This window comes from Narcine bancroftii, chromosome 1, assembly GCF_036971445.1.
Source record: "Narcine bancroftii isolate sNarBan1 chromosome 1, sNarBan1.hap1, whole genome shotgun sequence".
Lineage (NCBI taxonomy): Eukaryota > Metazoa > Chordata > Chondrichthyes > Torpediniformes > Narcinidae > Narcine > Narcine bancroftii.
Window position 1 is genome coordinate 341,386,880 of NC_091469.1, and position 15,114 is coordinate 341,401,993.

Genomic DNA, 15,114 nt, shown 5'->3' on the forward strand with positions numbered 1-15,114 from the left:
CACGTGAGAATGCGTGAGGGGGTGTGAGTGTAGTGTGTAAGAGAGAGGGGGCACAAGAGAGACTGCGATAGAGAGAGTGCGTGACAAAGAGTGCGTGACAGATTCTTTGAGAGAGAGAGTGCATGTGTGGGGATGTGTGTGAGAGACTGCATGCAAGAGAGTGCGAGTGGGTGAGTGAGAAAGAGTGCATGATAGAGAGCATGTGTGAGTGAGAGAGGGTGCATGAGGGAGAGTGTACAAGGGGGTCCGGATGTGAGAGACACTGTGTGTGTGGGGCGGAGCACGAGAGAGAGAGAGAGAGAATGAGTGTGAGAGACAGCATGAGTGAGACTGCATTAGAGAGAGTGTGAGTGTCTGAGAGAATTTGCATAAGTGTGTGAGAATGCATGAGAGAGGGCATGTGAGAGAATCCGTGAGTGAGAAATTCTGTGCGAGAGTGCATTAGTGTGTGTGAGAGAGTGCGCGCAAGCGGCAGCATGCTAGAGAGTCTGAGAGAGGGAGAGCGTGAGTGTGTGAGAGAGGGAATGTGAGTGTGAGTAAGCGAGAGAGTCCATGCACGAGAGTGTGTGAGAGAGGGAGTGCGTTAGAGATTCTTTGAGAGAGAGTGAGTGTATGAGTGGGGGTGTGAGAGAGAGTGCGAGAGAGAGCGTGTGAATGTGAGAGACACTGCGTTAGAGAGAGTGATCGAGTGTGTCAGAGTGTGAGAGAATGTGTGAAAGTGAGGGAGTCTGGGTGTGTGAGAGTGGGTGGGAGAGAGAATGTGTGTGTGACGGAGGGAGCGCCAGAGGCAGTATGAAGGTGTGTGAGAGAGTGTGTGTGAGCAAGAGAGTCCGTGAGTGAGTCCAGGCACAAGAGTGTCCGTGTGCGAGAGTGCATGAGAGAGGGTGTGTGTGACAGAGATTCTTTGAGAGAGAGTGAGTGTATGAGTGGGGGTGTGAGAGAGAGTGCATGTGAGAGAGAGTGTGAGAGACCGTGCGTGTGAGAGAGTTTGTGAGAGACAGCGTTAGAGAGAGTGATCGAGTGTGTCAGAGAGTGAGAGAATGTGTGAAAGTGAATGTGTATGAGAGAGTGTGAGTGAGAATGTGTGTGGGACGGAGCATGAGAGAGACTGCATTAGAGAGTGTGAGTGTCTGAGAGAATGTGCGTAAGTGTGTGAGAATATGCATGAGAGAGGGCGTGTGAGAGAGTCCCTGTGAGAAATTCTGTGCGAGTGCATTAGTGTGTGAGAGAGGGAAGGCGTGTGTGAGAGAATGCGCACATGAGCGGCAGCATGCTGGAGAGTCTGAGAGAGGGAGAGTGTGAGTGTGTTTGAGCGAGAGAGTGTGTGAGAAAGGGAGTGCGTTAGAGATTCTTTGAGAGAGTGCGAGAGAGCGTGTGCATGTGAGAGACATTGCATTAGAGAGAGTGATAGAGAATGTGTGAAAGTGAGGGAGTCTGGGTGTGTGAGAGTGGGTGGGAGAGAATGCGTGTGTGACGGAGGGAGCGCCAGAGGCAGTGTGAAGGTGTGTGAGAATGCGTGAGAGAAACTACATTAGAGGAAGTGTGAGAGGGTGTGTGAGCAAGAGAGTCCGTGGGCAAGTCCATGCGTGAGAGAGGGTGTGTGTGAGACAGAGATTCTTTGAGTGAGAGTGAGTGTATGAGTGGGGGTGTGAGAGAGTGTGAGAGACAGCATTAGAGAGAGTGATCGAGTGTGTCAGAGAGTGAGAGAATGTGTGAAAGTGAGTGTATGAAAGTATGTGAGGGAGTCCAGGCATGCAAGAGTGTGAGTGAGAATGTGTGAGAGAGAATGAGTGTGAGAATGCGTGCGTGATGGAGGGAGCGCCAGAGGCAGAGTGTAAGCATGAGATACAGTGTGTGAGAGAGTGATCGAGTATGTGTGTGAGAAAAAGTGAGTGTCTGAGCGAGTGTAAGTGTGTGAGAATGCATGAGAGAGAGAGTGTGAGAGAGAGGGCACGTGAGAATGCATGGGGGGGGGTGTGAGTGCGTGAGAGAGTGACAGATTCTTTGAGAGAGAGAGAACGTGAGTGGGGATATGAGAGTGAAAGAGTGTGCAAGTGTGTTTGAGAAAGTGTGAGGGAATGTGTGAAGGTGAGTGTGTGTGAGAGCACCAGTGTGAGAGACAGAGTGTGAGGGTGAGAGAGAATGCGTGCATGAGGGAATGCTAGAGTGTGAGAGAGAGAGAGCGCGTGGGTTTGTGAGAGAGAGCGTGTATATGCGAGTGAGCATGAGCGCAAGAGAGATAGAGGGAGACAGGACGCACGCCAGAGAGAGGGATTGAGAGAGTATGTGAGAATGTGGGCGTCAGAGTGTGTGCGAGACGGTTAGTGTGAGAGAGCGTATGAGTGTGTGTGTGTGAGAGAAAGAGTGAGCGTGCATTTGATAGAGTGGGAGAGTGTGTTGGTGAACATAGATTATAGTGAGCGTGTGTGATTATGTGAATATAGGTGATAATGAGTATGTGGGATATGTTTGTGAGTGAGTGTATGTGTGTTGAGCATAGAAGTTGTGTGTGAGGATGTGAGTCTGTGTGAAGGAGCATGTGTGCAGGAGTTTTGGTTTGGAGAAGTGTGTATCAGTGAGTTTGTGTGCGCGTGTGTTTGGTGCATGCAGATGGAATTTGTTACCAAGCAAGACCTGACGCGACCCTCGCTCAACTCCCGTGTCTTGTACTGTGTTCCGCATCACTAATTAGTGGTAATATTTACTTTCTCAGCTCCCTACCCATCGAGCATGACCTTCCCTAAATTCTTGTTGGAATATCCCATGTTCTTCTACTTTATAAGCACCTCTAAATCGCCGTATACTAAAGCCCATCCAGCATTGTGGTGCTTTCACTAGGCTCAGCAACCAAGAAGTGGGCTGTTCTCCTGGACCTGCTACAGCAGTGGGGGAAAGAGCAAAAGGGCAGTGCAACTTGGGCAGGTGAGGCTCTAGGGATTGAAATCACAATAATTCCAAAATCCAGAAGATTCTGAACAATGGCAGGTGCTTGTTCCTAACGATCCTGGATAAAGGGTTTGGCACCTGTATGAAGGGAAAAATTGATATATTAGGCATTTAGTATTTTTTAATTTTTGAATAAAAGAGAACTTCCTGTATGGATGAGCTGCTATAGTTTAAACTGTTTCCCTTTTCAACCAAAGGCTTAGATCAGCATTGCAGGAGCATAAATCTCTACAAACTGGTTGCTTTCCATGATTGTTTGATTCCTTTCACATTCGGTTTCTCAGGATTATGTTAATGACCACTGCTGGCTACCTGTTAGAAAAGATGGTTTTCAATAACCATAAAGGTGTCAGCTTGCACTGACTTCATGTCATGGCTGCAAATCAAAGCCTGGATCAGCTTGTGGCAGAAATACTTCAGTATTGCCATTTTGACCAATATTTGCATTCACTTGAAATGTCTTTTTCAGTATTTACCCTTGTAAAATTGGGACATTTGTGTCATCTTTTGTGGAGTACTATGATTCTATCTGGAGATTTTTTTTCCAAGTTTCTAACATTTAAAATAAATGACAACTTCATAGTCTTTAAATGCTAAAAATATAAACTTGTGTGCAACTAATCCACTCTGAAAATTGTCTTGTGCATGGAGCAGTGGTTGACTCTCTTAATACATGTGCTTTCATAAAACAAATTCCTTGATCATTGCAAAAGAGTGGACCAAAAATGTCTACCCTCCTCTGTTGTATCAAATCATCCTTCTCAATTCAGTAGGAATACCACTAGTGTCTTTTGGGAGAAAGGGAGTCTTGGGACAAAATCTGTGATTGTGTGAATATTGTTCAACATTGAAGGTTTTTTAGTCCTTTATGGGTAGATTGGTATGTTGGGAAGAGTATCAGGTTTGGTGGATTCACAAAGAGACAAGTCTGGACACAAGTGTTACAATAACACATAAATTTGATTATCACGGGAGACGAATGGGAGAATATTAAATGGTACTCGATTACTATTTAATTTAAGCAACAATATAGACATTCACCTCAGACCCAAGTTGGACTCCGACAATAGCGAACCTGTACTTGACCCAGACACACTACAAACAGGGACTCCTGTTCCCTTACCAATGGTGGTGTGGCTCTTGCAAGTATCAATCTCTCGCAATACTATGATTCAGCTTTGGTATCGTGCACATCTTACCTGCAACATTTCCAGTGATGTCCACAGAGTTACCTAACGTGGAGCGATATCTGGGGTTTTGACCACGAGGCAGAGAGGAAAAAAAATATGCTATGCATTGGTGTTTTATACGGTTCTGATCTGTGCTTCTAGCCAATAATGACCCTCAGAGATTTAAATTAGCCAACGGCAAGGTGTGCATTAATGGGTGGTCAGAGTCCAACCTTGATTGACAGATGATATGACTTCTAAATAAGTTTCATACAGGGAGAACACGTGACTACCCACAATACACAATCCAGACAGGCACATTTCCTCCACACACACTTGTTCAAAATCACACACCAAAAGTTACCATGCCTTTTCACTGAGATGCAAACACAACTTTGGAAATGATTGTGCATCATGTTGCAACTGCAGTGAATACACCCCAGAAATTTGTGTTTTCCATTGAAAACTAAAAATTACATTACAGTTGTCAAGTATTGGCAAAGCCTTAGAAAGCGGAAAATGTTTATGATGTGGGACCAGAATCTGCTCCACCATTAAAGTAATGGCTGATGATTATCAATTATAATTTTACAATAACTTGAAACCACTCATTCCTAATGTAAAAAGTATGCCACTTATTTAAAATTGTTGGGTGTTATGTTTAAGATTTTTAAAAAAGTTTATGCTGAAATGTGAATAAGATTTTATTGATGGTAAACTAATGTGCTACATAAATCACAATATCATTCTATGATTATACAGCTTATGGTTAAAAAGTGAACAATTGAATTGTTTCAAATAGCCACCAACATGCCCTTGTTCCATTGAATTTGATGGGTTAAGTCAAGTAAATAAAAATCTAATGCACAACTGTACAGTGAACAGATAAGATACATATCTGACCTACATGGTGAGAAACTGGTCACTACAAATTAATGGAATAACTACTGTAATGGAAGATTCTAACCTGTTTTTTTAAACTTGCAGCTCTGGGTTCTGCAAGGCTGAGTACCTGCTTGTGTTTTAGACTCGGCAGACATAAGCTAAATTCCACCAAGGGGCCAGAGATGCTGTTATCTGAAGAAAGGACATCTGTGTACCAAGAACATTTAATCTTCCTGCTTGTTTTGATCACAGACTGTCAGAGGCCTAGCTGTGATGCAGAATAAACCATTGTATTCAAAGTGATAAGCTGAAAGTTATGTTATTCGTTAGAAGCCTAGCATGCTAGCTTGCTTGCTTATCTTTCTTGCTGTGCTGGGAATAGGTGCTTGGGTAAGCAGTTTTTGGGTAATATAAGTCATGATCCCGCTGCTGAAGTTTGAGACTCTCCGAGAGGTGGCAACATCTCTCAGCAAGAAGAAGAACTTCTGGAGTCCAACCAAAGTCCCGGTCAGGGGAGGTGGAGAAGTTGCTACCGGCGCCCTGACAACCAACTACAAGTGTGCAGTCATTTCCTCGCTTAAGCAGTTGGGATCAGTCCAAGCATTGATAAGTATAGTTGGGAAGGGCTTGCATATTGTAGTGTGAAATCAGCTTTTGAATTTGCAATAAACATTTGTATAAACTGAACTGCTCTCGGTGTGTATTTTCTTTCGGGTAGCTCAAACACTGTGACCAATCTAAAACGAACAAAATGAGAGGTATAAGTTTACCCAAGACAACTACTTAAATAAATTGTTTATTATTTGGCACAACATTAATTTCAGTGTAGAATTGAAGGTACATGCAATTTGAAGTTTCTTTAGCACATGGAATTCTTTACAGTTCAATAGTTGGATTCCCTTGGTAGCAGACTCCAAATTTAGATCTGATCAACTGATGTAAAGCAGTAAGTGGAATAAAAACTGTTGGAAATGTGACCAGGAAAACACACACAAAGATTACCCAGCCTGTGTACTCTTTCTCTTCTTTCTTTGGGAAATCCACCTGTTGGTTTAAAGTCAATGGTAAGAGATATTCCATGCTCAACCATATTTTCATCCAAGCTGAATACAATCTTTCATTCACAATCCAGAGCATGCAGTGATTCAGCTTCCTGTTTGACCTCCCCTGACATTTTTGTCATCTAGCAAATGGGATTTAACCCTACTTATGGACTTTCTCTGACCTCTTTAAAACCTTCACTTTACAAATCAGAGTGGACTATAAATGGTTGATTTCTATTGAATATTCCATGTGTTAAAACCTAGAATCCAATTCTTCTTTTTTGATTGCTTTTTGAACTTCCAAGGTGACCATTTTCTGGTGTCTAAACCAGGAATCAATCTCATCCAACATCAGCACCTCATCTGTTTACCCCATGTCTGCAGGGCCATCAGCCATCACAGAACACCCTCCAGCCAGACTCCCCAACTCTAACCATTGAGTTAGTGCAATGGTGTGTGGTCATATGAGCTGTTATGTTGAGAATCTGACAGACCAAATGTGATTATTCATCAAGGTCAACCACAAAGTCCTATTCACGACAAGAGAAGAAACCTCTGCAGTCCCAGAAGGCAAACAGAAAGGACTGTTTGGAGAGATGGGTGGAGGAAGGGGAAACAAAAGATGATTCAAGGTTAGGGAATGTTTCATTTATATAGCTATAAAGTCTTCCTCATCCTCATCGATATGATTCCCTGGGATAATTTTCTAAAGAGGGCTTGCAAAATTAGTGACAACCTGTACCACCCTGCACACAGCATCTTCCAGCTACTCCTGACAGGAAAGAGCTACAGGAGTATCAGAGCCAGAATGACCCAGCTGAGAAACAGCCTCTTGCCATGGGCAGTGAGCCTTCTGAATGACTGATGAAATGCTCATACAATCCCTCCGTAACTTATTTATTTAACAATAATAAATATTTTAATATTTGTATACAAGCACTGTGCACAAGTGTGCATGTATATCATCTCCATGCATGTGTTTGCAGACTTTGCACTGAATACCGGAGAACACTATTTCATCGGGTTTTACTTGTACTGTACAATTGGATCATAAATTTGAGTGGATTGTGGTGAATCAAACGGATGCATTTTACAATGTGAGATAGCAGGACTAGATAAGGCAGAAGGACAGACAGAAATTGAATGGGAAGGGGACTGAAAGAGTGACCATGGTGTTGATAGGGAGCAGGGGAGGCTTTGAGGTGCACATTGCAGATGTGGATTGTCAAAAGACTGAAGTCAACATTATAGCTACTGGAAAGCCAAGACAGGTCCCACCCACCCACACACACACAATCCTAACCCACTGAATTAGGTCTGCTGCACTATGCATTGGAGCATGGAAAACTGATGGAGGGCAAGCATTTGGAACTCCAACAGAAATCCCACTGGTTTGTGTTTTCTAAAGCCAGGTTGAATGTCAGTGTTTGTGGTGGCAGATAAAATACAGAAAATAATTGTGAACTAAGTTTGAGTCAATTAAGTGAATTGTTTCATGGAAAAAGAAAAAGAAAGGCAAGCATTATACAGAGCCACAGCTGAGGTTCAAATCCAGCTCTGTCTGTAAGGAGTTTGTCCATCTGGAACAAAAACATCCTTTTAAAACATACAGGGTTTGTAGGTTAATGACGTGTTTAGGCAGCAGGAGGGCCAGAAGTTTAAAAAAAAGACTCCAACTGCTGTCATAAGCAGCATAAACAGGTACATACATAGTTTGGGTTCCATGCTCCATAGGATAATTGATGCTGCTCTTCAATAGCTACAAATGCCACAAAGATAGCAAACAGCAGTAAAGGACTAATAAACCTCCAGGTCATGTGCCAGTAAAGATTGGGTCGTCGACCAGTCATAAATTCCAAATCATCACAGAATCTAAGAAAAAGGAAATTGAGTTTTCTCAGGTTTTCAGGATTAATGAAAATTAATATTGAAAATTAATACCATCCTATTCAACCTTTAACCCAAGTATTATTGTAAATTTAATGGCATAAAATAACTGATTAATAGAGGTAGGATGAATCACATCACCATTTACAGAAACACAATAGAAAGTTTCCTGCCTGATCAAGGTTACCTTGTGGAAAAATAAAGATATGGATCAAAGAGCGACCTTCAGACACCAGAGGGAAGGGGTAGATTTGATTTTTTTAAATAACTTGGTAATATACAATTTTAATTATGGTTGTCCTAGATCATATCATCAAAATTAGACAGATATTACTCTGTGTTTTGACCAAGAGTTGGTATAATCCTACTCAATTGGTTTCTAATCACAATTATTTTTATGAAATGTTAAATAACAATTATGGATGTATTCTTAGAATTACATTTATATTAATTTGTGATATTTATATATTTTGTGTGTGTGTGTGTCATGTTTTTTGTTTATATTAGTAGACTTTGTATGCAGGATTATTATGTTAAACTCAATAAAAATATTTTTAAAAGGACATCTCCTGACTGGCTCTATCACCTGGTATGGTAGCTGCAAAGCATTGGACTAGAAATCAATACAGCAAATTATCAAAATGGCCAAAAAGATAACTGGAGTCTCCCTTTCCTTGATTGATGGCTTTCACTGAGAGTTTTGCTTCAATGGGGCTCAAAGATTATTGAGAGCCTTTACATCCTGCACATGCCATCTTTGATTTGCTACCATCAAGAAGGAAGTACAAAAGCATCAAAGTCAAACTGCCAGGCTGGAAAATAGCTTCTTCCCACTGTGACAGAGTGTTTCTGGGAGATAAATTGGGAAAGATTTGTTAGAATAGGTCACATACAAACAGTTTAAAACAGATCTTATTTAAAATAATGGCGCTCAGCCCCTTGCTAGACATATTGGCTCCACAGCTTTTGCAAGAGCTTTGAAGAGTGCTCAAGAGAATTCACTAATGGGTTGTTGTTTACAAAAGGCAACAGATGAAAGATCTTGTTGGAGCCACAGATTGTCTGGAAGCAAACTTGTTCTAAGACGGACATATGGTTTTGTAAGCAGAGAGAGTCAAATGGATTTTTTCTCTCAGAGAGACAGATCACTTCTACAGTGTTACAGTCAGCAGCAGTAACTAGGACTAGAGCAGGACAAGCTGGCAAGCTTGTGGAAAGCCCATTTTGCAAGGCAGCCTGGACAAAGCCCTTGTGGTTCATGCAAGAGGAGAGGACTGGCTGTCTAATGTTTCACTTGGAATAAGAGAAACAAAAAAGTAACTCTGTGATGACGTGAAAGAAAGGTTATCATCTGGAGAACCCTGATGGGCCAAATTTAGTCGGCAAGACACTGAAGTGGCTGATGGAAGTACATCAGTTGTGGGTGTCCTGGATCAAGAAATGTCTCTCTAAACTGACAAGAACCTTCCTGAGTGGTAATCATTTACCTTTCAAGCACCAAAGCCTGGTGAACTTAATAAATGTTAAATTCTCTGCACAGTATAAGAATTGCCTGCAACCAGTGAACTTGGAGGAATAAGAAGTGAGATTGGACTATGAGCCAAAGAAATTTTCTGAACGTATACACACATTATACACAAGTGCACTTAGAATTAGAAGGGGGTTACATTAGGTTGGTAAGTCATAGTGATAAGTTAAAATGGGATTCTGTTGTCATGTTTAAAGATAATTAAAAGCAACTTTTGTTGAAGTAACCATTTGTCTTGGTGAATATCTATTGCTGCTGGGTTTTGGGGTCCTCTGGGCTTGTAACACCACAAGCTGTGAGATTGGTGAACACTATTCTGTAACTGGGTAAATCATTCCAAAATATTTGTATGTATTTTAAATTGTATCTCTTTGAATATATATGATTATTACATGCTGTGCATGTGTATGTGCCACCATGCCCCAGAGAAAGGCTGTTTTGTTTGGTTATACGTGTACAGTCAGATGATAATGAACTTGATGGTCAGGGAAAGAAGCAAGTTACCAGTGTGATAAGGAGATAAATTAAATTCAAGTTCTTTGAAGTTAGTGGCCATCAGTTAATGCATAATAAAATAGTGATTGTATAATATATGAAAAATTGAATAATTTATCTGGGAAAAAATCTGCACTGGATATGAGACAACCAATGGGTTAATTTTTTTTTCCTTCTATGGTCCAGGGAATTGCAGTCAAATGTTGAGTATTATCCAGATTTTCATTTCCAGCAGTTTCAATATTATTTTTAACTCCATGTCATTTTATTTTAGGTTCCAAAATGAGCCATTTAATTAGGATGAAATACAAAATTTTATTTTGGAAGGAGAATAAATCATATTGGACGACCAAGGATGCTGTGGGGCAATGACAGGTTTCTTACCTTCCTCCTCAGATAAAGAATATTGAATAGCTGTGTAAGGGAAAAAGTAAATAACTTCAGGTAAAATATTGGCCTAGGCTGAAGTAGAAGCTTTGGCAGTAACAGTCACCATTTTTACTATGACAGCATCTTCAGGCGCTCTGACAGATGGCTTTCATCCTGAAATGTTACCTCTGCCTCTCTTGCCATCAATGCAGTTATTTGTGCTGAATATTTCCAGTGTTTTCTGTAACCATCTTTAGAATGTCTTATTTCCCTGCATTGTGTGGGCCTGTAGAGTTTCCTACCACTATCAAAATGAAACAACCTGAACAAAATTAAAACCTTCTACTGATGATTGCCCTGAATAGTGCACAAACTATAATCCCTCTCACAAACAATGCTGCAATTAAAAATAAACTAATTTTGTGTGTGTCATAATTTACTGACTTGAATCTAAAGTATCTTGCATTTTTAAAAGTTATATCTCAACTTGTACTTTAGTCATCTGAGTATGATTCAATTGTTATTTAGCTCTGACTAATGTTTAAAAGCTTGATTAGAACCTCTTTCTTTTCTCTGAAATCTGTTGCTGCTATTTCCTGCTCACCACTTGATTATATCACAACTGCTCACTATCAGGGTTTCCTTTTACCAGCACCTGATTCAGCAGCCTTGGTGAAAGTGGTTATCACTTTGGATATTACTGTAGATTTTCTTGAGAATGTCACTTCATTGACAATAGCTCTACTTCCAGCACAAAAGTGTCATAAGGCTGTGTATTTAGTCCTCTATTCCCTGTACACACAAGTGCCTCAACACTGCTCCAATTCGCAGATGCCACCTGGCAATTCACAATTTGCTGCTGGACGCTGAATCTCTAACAATGACAAATTGGAGGACTTGTGGTTTGGTGCCAGACCAACAACCTCTCCATCAATGGCAGCAAGACTAGGGTGCTGGTCAGACCTCCTGAAGAGAGTTAGCTCAGACCCCTACGCGTATGAACTACAGAGGTGGTGATAGTAGACAGTTTTAATTTCCTGGGGGTGATCATCGGCAGTGGCCTGTCCTGGTCCACCCATATCAACAAAAAAGCTAATAAAGTATGCCAAAACTTCTCTTTCCTCAGAAACCTGAGGAAATTGGTCCCTCAACAACTTCTGCAGATAATATCCTGTCAGGTTGAATCACTGCATGGTCAATGAACCACACCACCCAAGACCTTAATAAACTGTGTGACTGCTTCTACAATCATCACTCTACTATCTTCCCATCTATACTTTCTGCTGGCTTAGAAAAGCAGTCAACATGTTAAAAGACTCATCCCATTCTGGAAACGCTCTCTTCAACTCCTCCCATAGGGAAGATGATTCACAAGTGTGAAATCACATGCCACCAGATTCAAGGACAGCATCTTTCTCACTGTTATTAGACTCCTGAATGAACCTCACAATAGTAGAATTATGTTTTGTCTGTTTAGGCCCCCTTCTGCATTGTTTGACTTGGTGGGATATCTAACTGGAATCTTTGCAAAAATAAAAAAAAGTCCTAATGCACATTGGAACAAGTGACAATATATTTGAACTTCATCACTACCCTACACACTGAACCAATGGCATTTATCCTTGAAGAAGCAAATGCCTAACAGAAGCTAAGAATAGCAAAAATGGAATTATATGGTAAATGTAAGATTTTAAAAGTTCTTATTTTGGGACCACTAAGTTAATCAAAATAGCAAATAGTAAATAATAAGTTTTCCTCTTACCTATTGATGCCATATATATAAATAATACCAATGAGTTCAAAGAAAGCAATGATCAGAAGAGGAAAAGCACTCGCATATTTATCGAAAATCGCCAGCCAGTAATTCCCGGATGCAGTGGTGAAGATAAGTGCAATCAGAAAGGACACCAAGCATATTACAGCTGAAGGGAAGATTTTTAAAAAAAATTAGTACATTTTCAAAACATTTCTCTTCACAATTATCTATGAAGTAGCTTAAATAAAACAAATCCTAAAAAAAATGAAGATGCTTTTCTCTGAGTATTCTTTCGATTGCTATAAGCTCAAGAGAACAACACAGAAAATTGAGTTTGCAAATAATTGATCAGAAAACCTCCCATGGATAATTGGCCCAAAGGATTAATGTGCTAGAATTAATCCCTTCAGATGAAATAGGAATTAAGATCATGTGTATGTAGCCTTGTTGGTGCTGAATAAAAATAATGTTGGCAATGAGCTAGGATTGGGGGCTGGTGATTCACAATCTACTGTATATTCACAATTTGGTTGAGGACACAAAACGTCATATTTCCTGTCGCTGAATCAAAACTAGGATAGCACATTAAAATGGGTTTCCAAGAAGTTCTCAACAGCCAGAGTGAATAGAAAAATACGTCGAGGTTCAGTATAGGTAAGAAAACTAGTGCATTAAGTTAGAGACAGGTGAAACACTGGAGAGAACAAAGGAAATAATTGATAGAGGTGAACCATCATTGACAAGGTCACAACTAAAAAGGCAGTTGGTAATAAAGGAGAAATGAACAATAAAAGCTAATATCCAGCAAGATCAATGGAGAGAGGTGTTTTTTTTGTTGTTGTTTCTATTCATATTCCAGACCAATTTATTTTAGAAATCTGCTATGACATAATGGCTCACATTAATCTTAGAGTCAGATGACTGTCCACTGAAAGGATTATCTGAAGAGTTAGAACAGTTAACTTTGTGGTTGGCACAATGTTAAAACAGCACCAGTGACCTGGTTTGAATCTGGGGCTGTCTGTAAGGAGTTTGTACGTTGTCCCCATGACTTTGTGGGTTTCTTCTGGGTTTTCTGGTTTCCTCCCACCATCTAAAAACATGAGGTTGTTTTGGGTGGAACAGACTCGTGGGCTGGAAGGGTCTGCGCCTGTGCAATACATTTAAATTGAAATAGAAAATTGCCCACACAAAAAAAAACTAGACTGACATCCCCAGTTCAGTACTGAGGGAATATTGCATTGCAAGTGATTAACATGTTAGCAGAAAGACAACGCTGAAGGTCCTGTCTCCCACCAATGGCTCGTCTGAGACCAGTTTTTAATTTTAGCATTTGGGAACAACATTCTTTTTCTTAACTTCTTTGATGATGTATGTAGGACATGAAATGGATGAAATACCAGGATTGCTTTACTCCATCAACATGGTATAATCTTGCATTTAAAATGCAAGTTAAACTAATTGAGAGAAGAGTGTCCATCTATATTTCAACCATCACAAGGCATTGGTGAGGCCAAATTTGGAGTACTGTGTACAGTTTTGGTCACCAAATTATAGGAAAGATATAAACAAAATAGAGAGAGTGCAGAGAGGTTCACGAGAATGTTGACAGGATTTCAAGGTTTGAGTTACAGGGAAAGGTTGTGCAGACTGGGGCTTTTTTCTCTGGAGCGTAGAAGATTGAGAGGGGACTTGATAGAGGTGTTTAAGATTTTAAAAGGGACAGACAGAGTAAACGTGGATAGTGTAAGGTAAAACATCATGAGATGGGAATGTGTAGGGAGTTACCCGGTACAGGGCTGTAACAAGAAGGGGAGGTGTCCTTGTACTCCTGTTAGGTAAAACATCATGAGATGGGAATGTACAGGGATGTAACAAGATGTGAATGCATCCTTGTACTTACAAGATAAGAGAGACATTGATGGATTGAGAGGCAGGAAGCTAGCAGGGAAAGGATAGCAACAGTTTTAGTCATTGGACAAGTAATGATATGATGATGTTCTAAGCACATATCCAAGGGTATAAAAAATCACCATTTTGCTGATAACGGCAGAATGCATTCTCCGACTAACATGGTTGGTCGCAAGTGTTACAATCCGGTAATAAAGAACAAAGAACCCTGATTTCGACTCAGCCTGGTGTTTGTCTCACTCATTCATGAACAAAGCAGACCTAACAATTTGGTGACCCCGACGTGATGGGTGAGTGAACACTGGACGACGGTTTCTGTTTTTTCTGACAATCATCTCAGCCGGCTGATAAAAAGGTCCAGAGAAGCCTGTTTTAACAAAATTCTCTTTTTTTTTTAAAAATCTTTATGATTGTCAGTAAGAACTGGAGATCGGACAAATTAGACGACCACAATTGAAGGTCGCATGCCAGGATTGTAACACGTAAGTGATTACAGACAAGATAAAAGTCCTTAAGGTGTTTGAATGACATTTATTAAGTGCTTCGCAAGAAACTACTAGAGTTTAAAAGTCTTTATTGTGTCGTTGCAAAGTCCAATAGAGTGAGAAGGTGGTCTATAAACAATTGAGGACCTGAGTTTTCTGCCCTAAACTGGTTATTAAGAGGAGAAATCTCCCACGTGAAGGTTGGGCTTTGAAAGAAAACAAAGGTTCAGGCTTATTGGCCTCAATTGTATCTGAGAGACTGACTTATAAATGTCCGGTAGGTATGATAATGTCTGTACACTTGAGAAGTTAAGAATTTATTTCCCCAATTCGCCGTGGTGGAATACCACAGCAGACACTAGAGACCTTGAGACAACAAAAAAAAGTACTCAGGGACGCCTGCTTGGTGAACAAGAACGACGACAGAAGGCTGCGACAGCTGTGTCCGGATCAGGTAGGAGATATTAATGAAAAAGTTGATAAACTCCTAAGAGACACCCAGTTTATTCGAAATACTTTTGATAAGTTAAATGAGGGTATTCCCAACATCACCAAGGAGATAAAGTTACGTAAATTCATAGATTGGTACAGGGAAACAGAACAAAAGTATAGCCCAAATATTTGGTTTTCTAGTTGTAAT

At 40.5% G+C, this 15,114-nt stretch overlaps 1 protein-coding gene across 3 annotated transcripts in view; it reads right to left on the minus strand.

The window, feature by feature from the left end:
- Window positions 1-4,794: 4,794 nt before the first annotated feature.
- LOC138749032 (sodium-dependent neutral amino acid transporter B(0)AT3-like) overlaps window positions 4,795-15,114 on the minus strand; it is a 54,407-nt gene continuing 44,087 nt past the window's right edge. For all 3 annotated transcript variants that reach the window (XM_069910078.1, XM_069910070.1, XM_069910062.1), the window contains 3 exons: window positions 12,085-12,244; window positions 7,753-7,915; window positions 4,795-6,044 (listed from right to left, as the gene is read on the minus strand). In XM_069910078.1, the coding sequence (XP_069766179.1) occupies window positions 5,877-6,044; window positions 7,753-7,915; window positions 12,085-12,244 (491 nt within the window). In that variant the 3' untranslated portion in view covers window positions 4,795-5,876. The remainder of the gene's footprint in view (window positions 6,045-7,752; window positions 7,916-12,084; window positions 12,245-15,114) is intronic.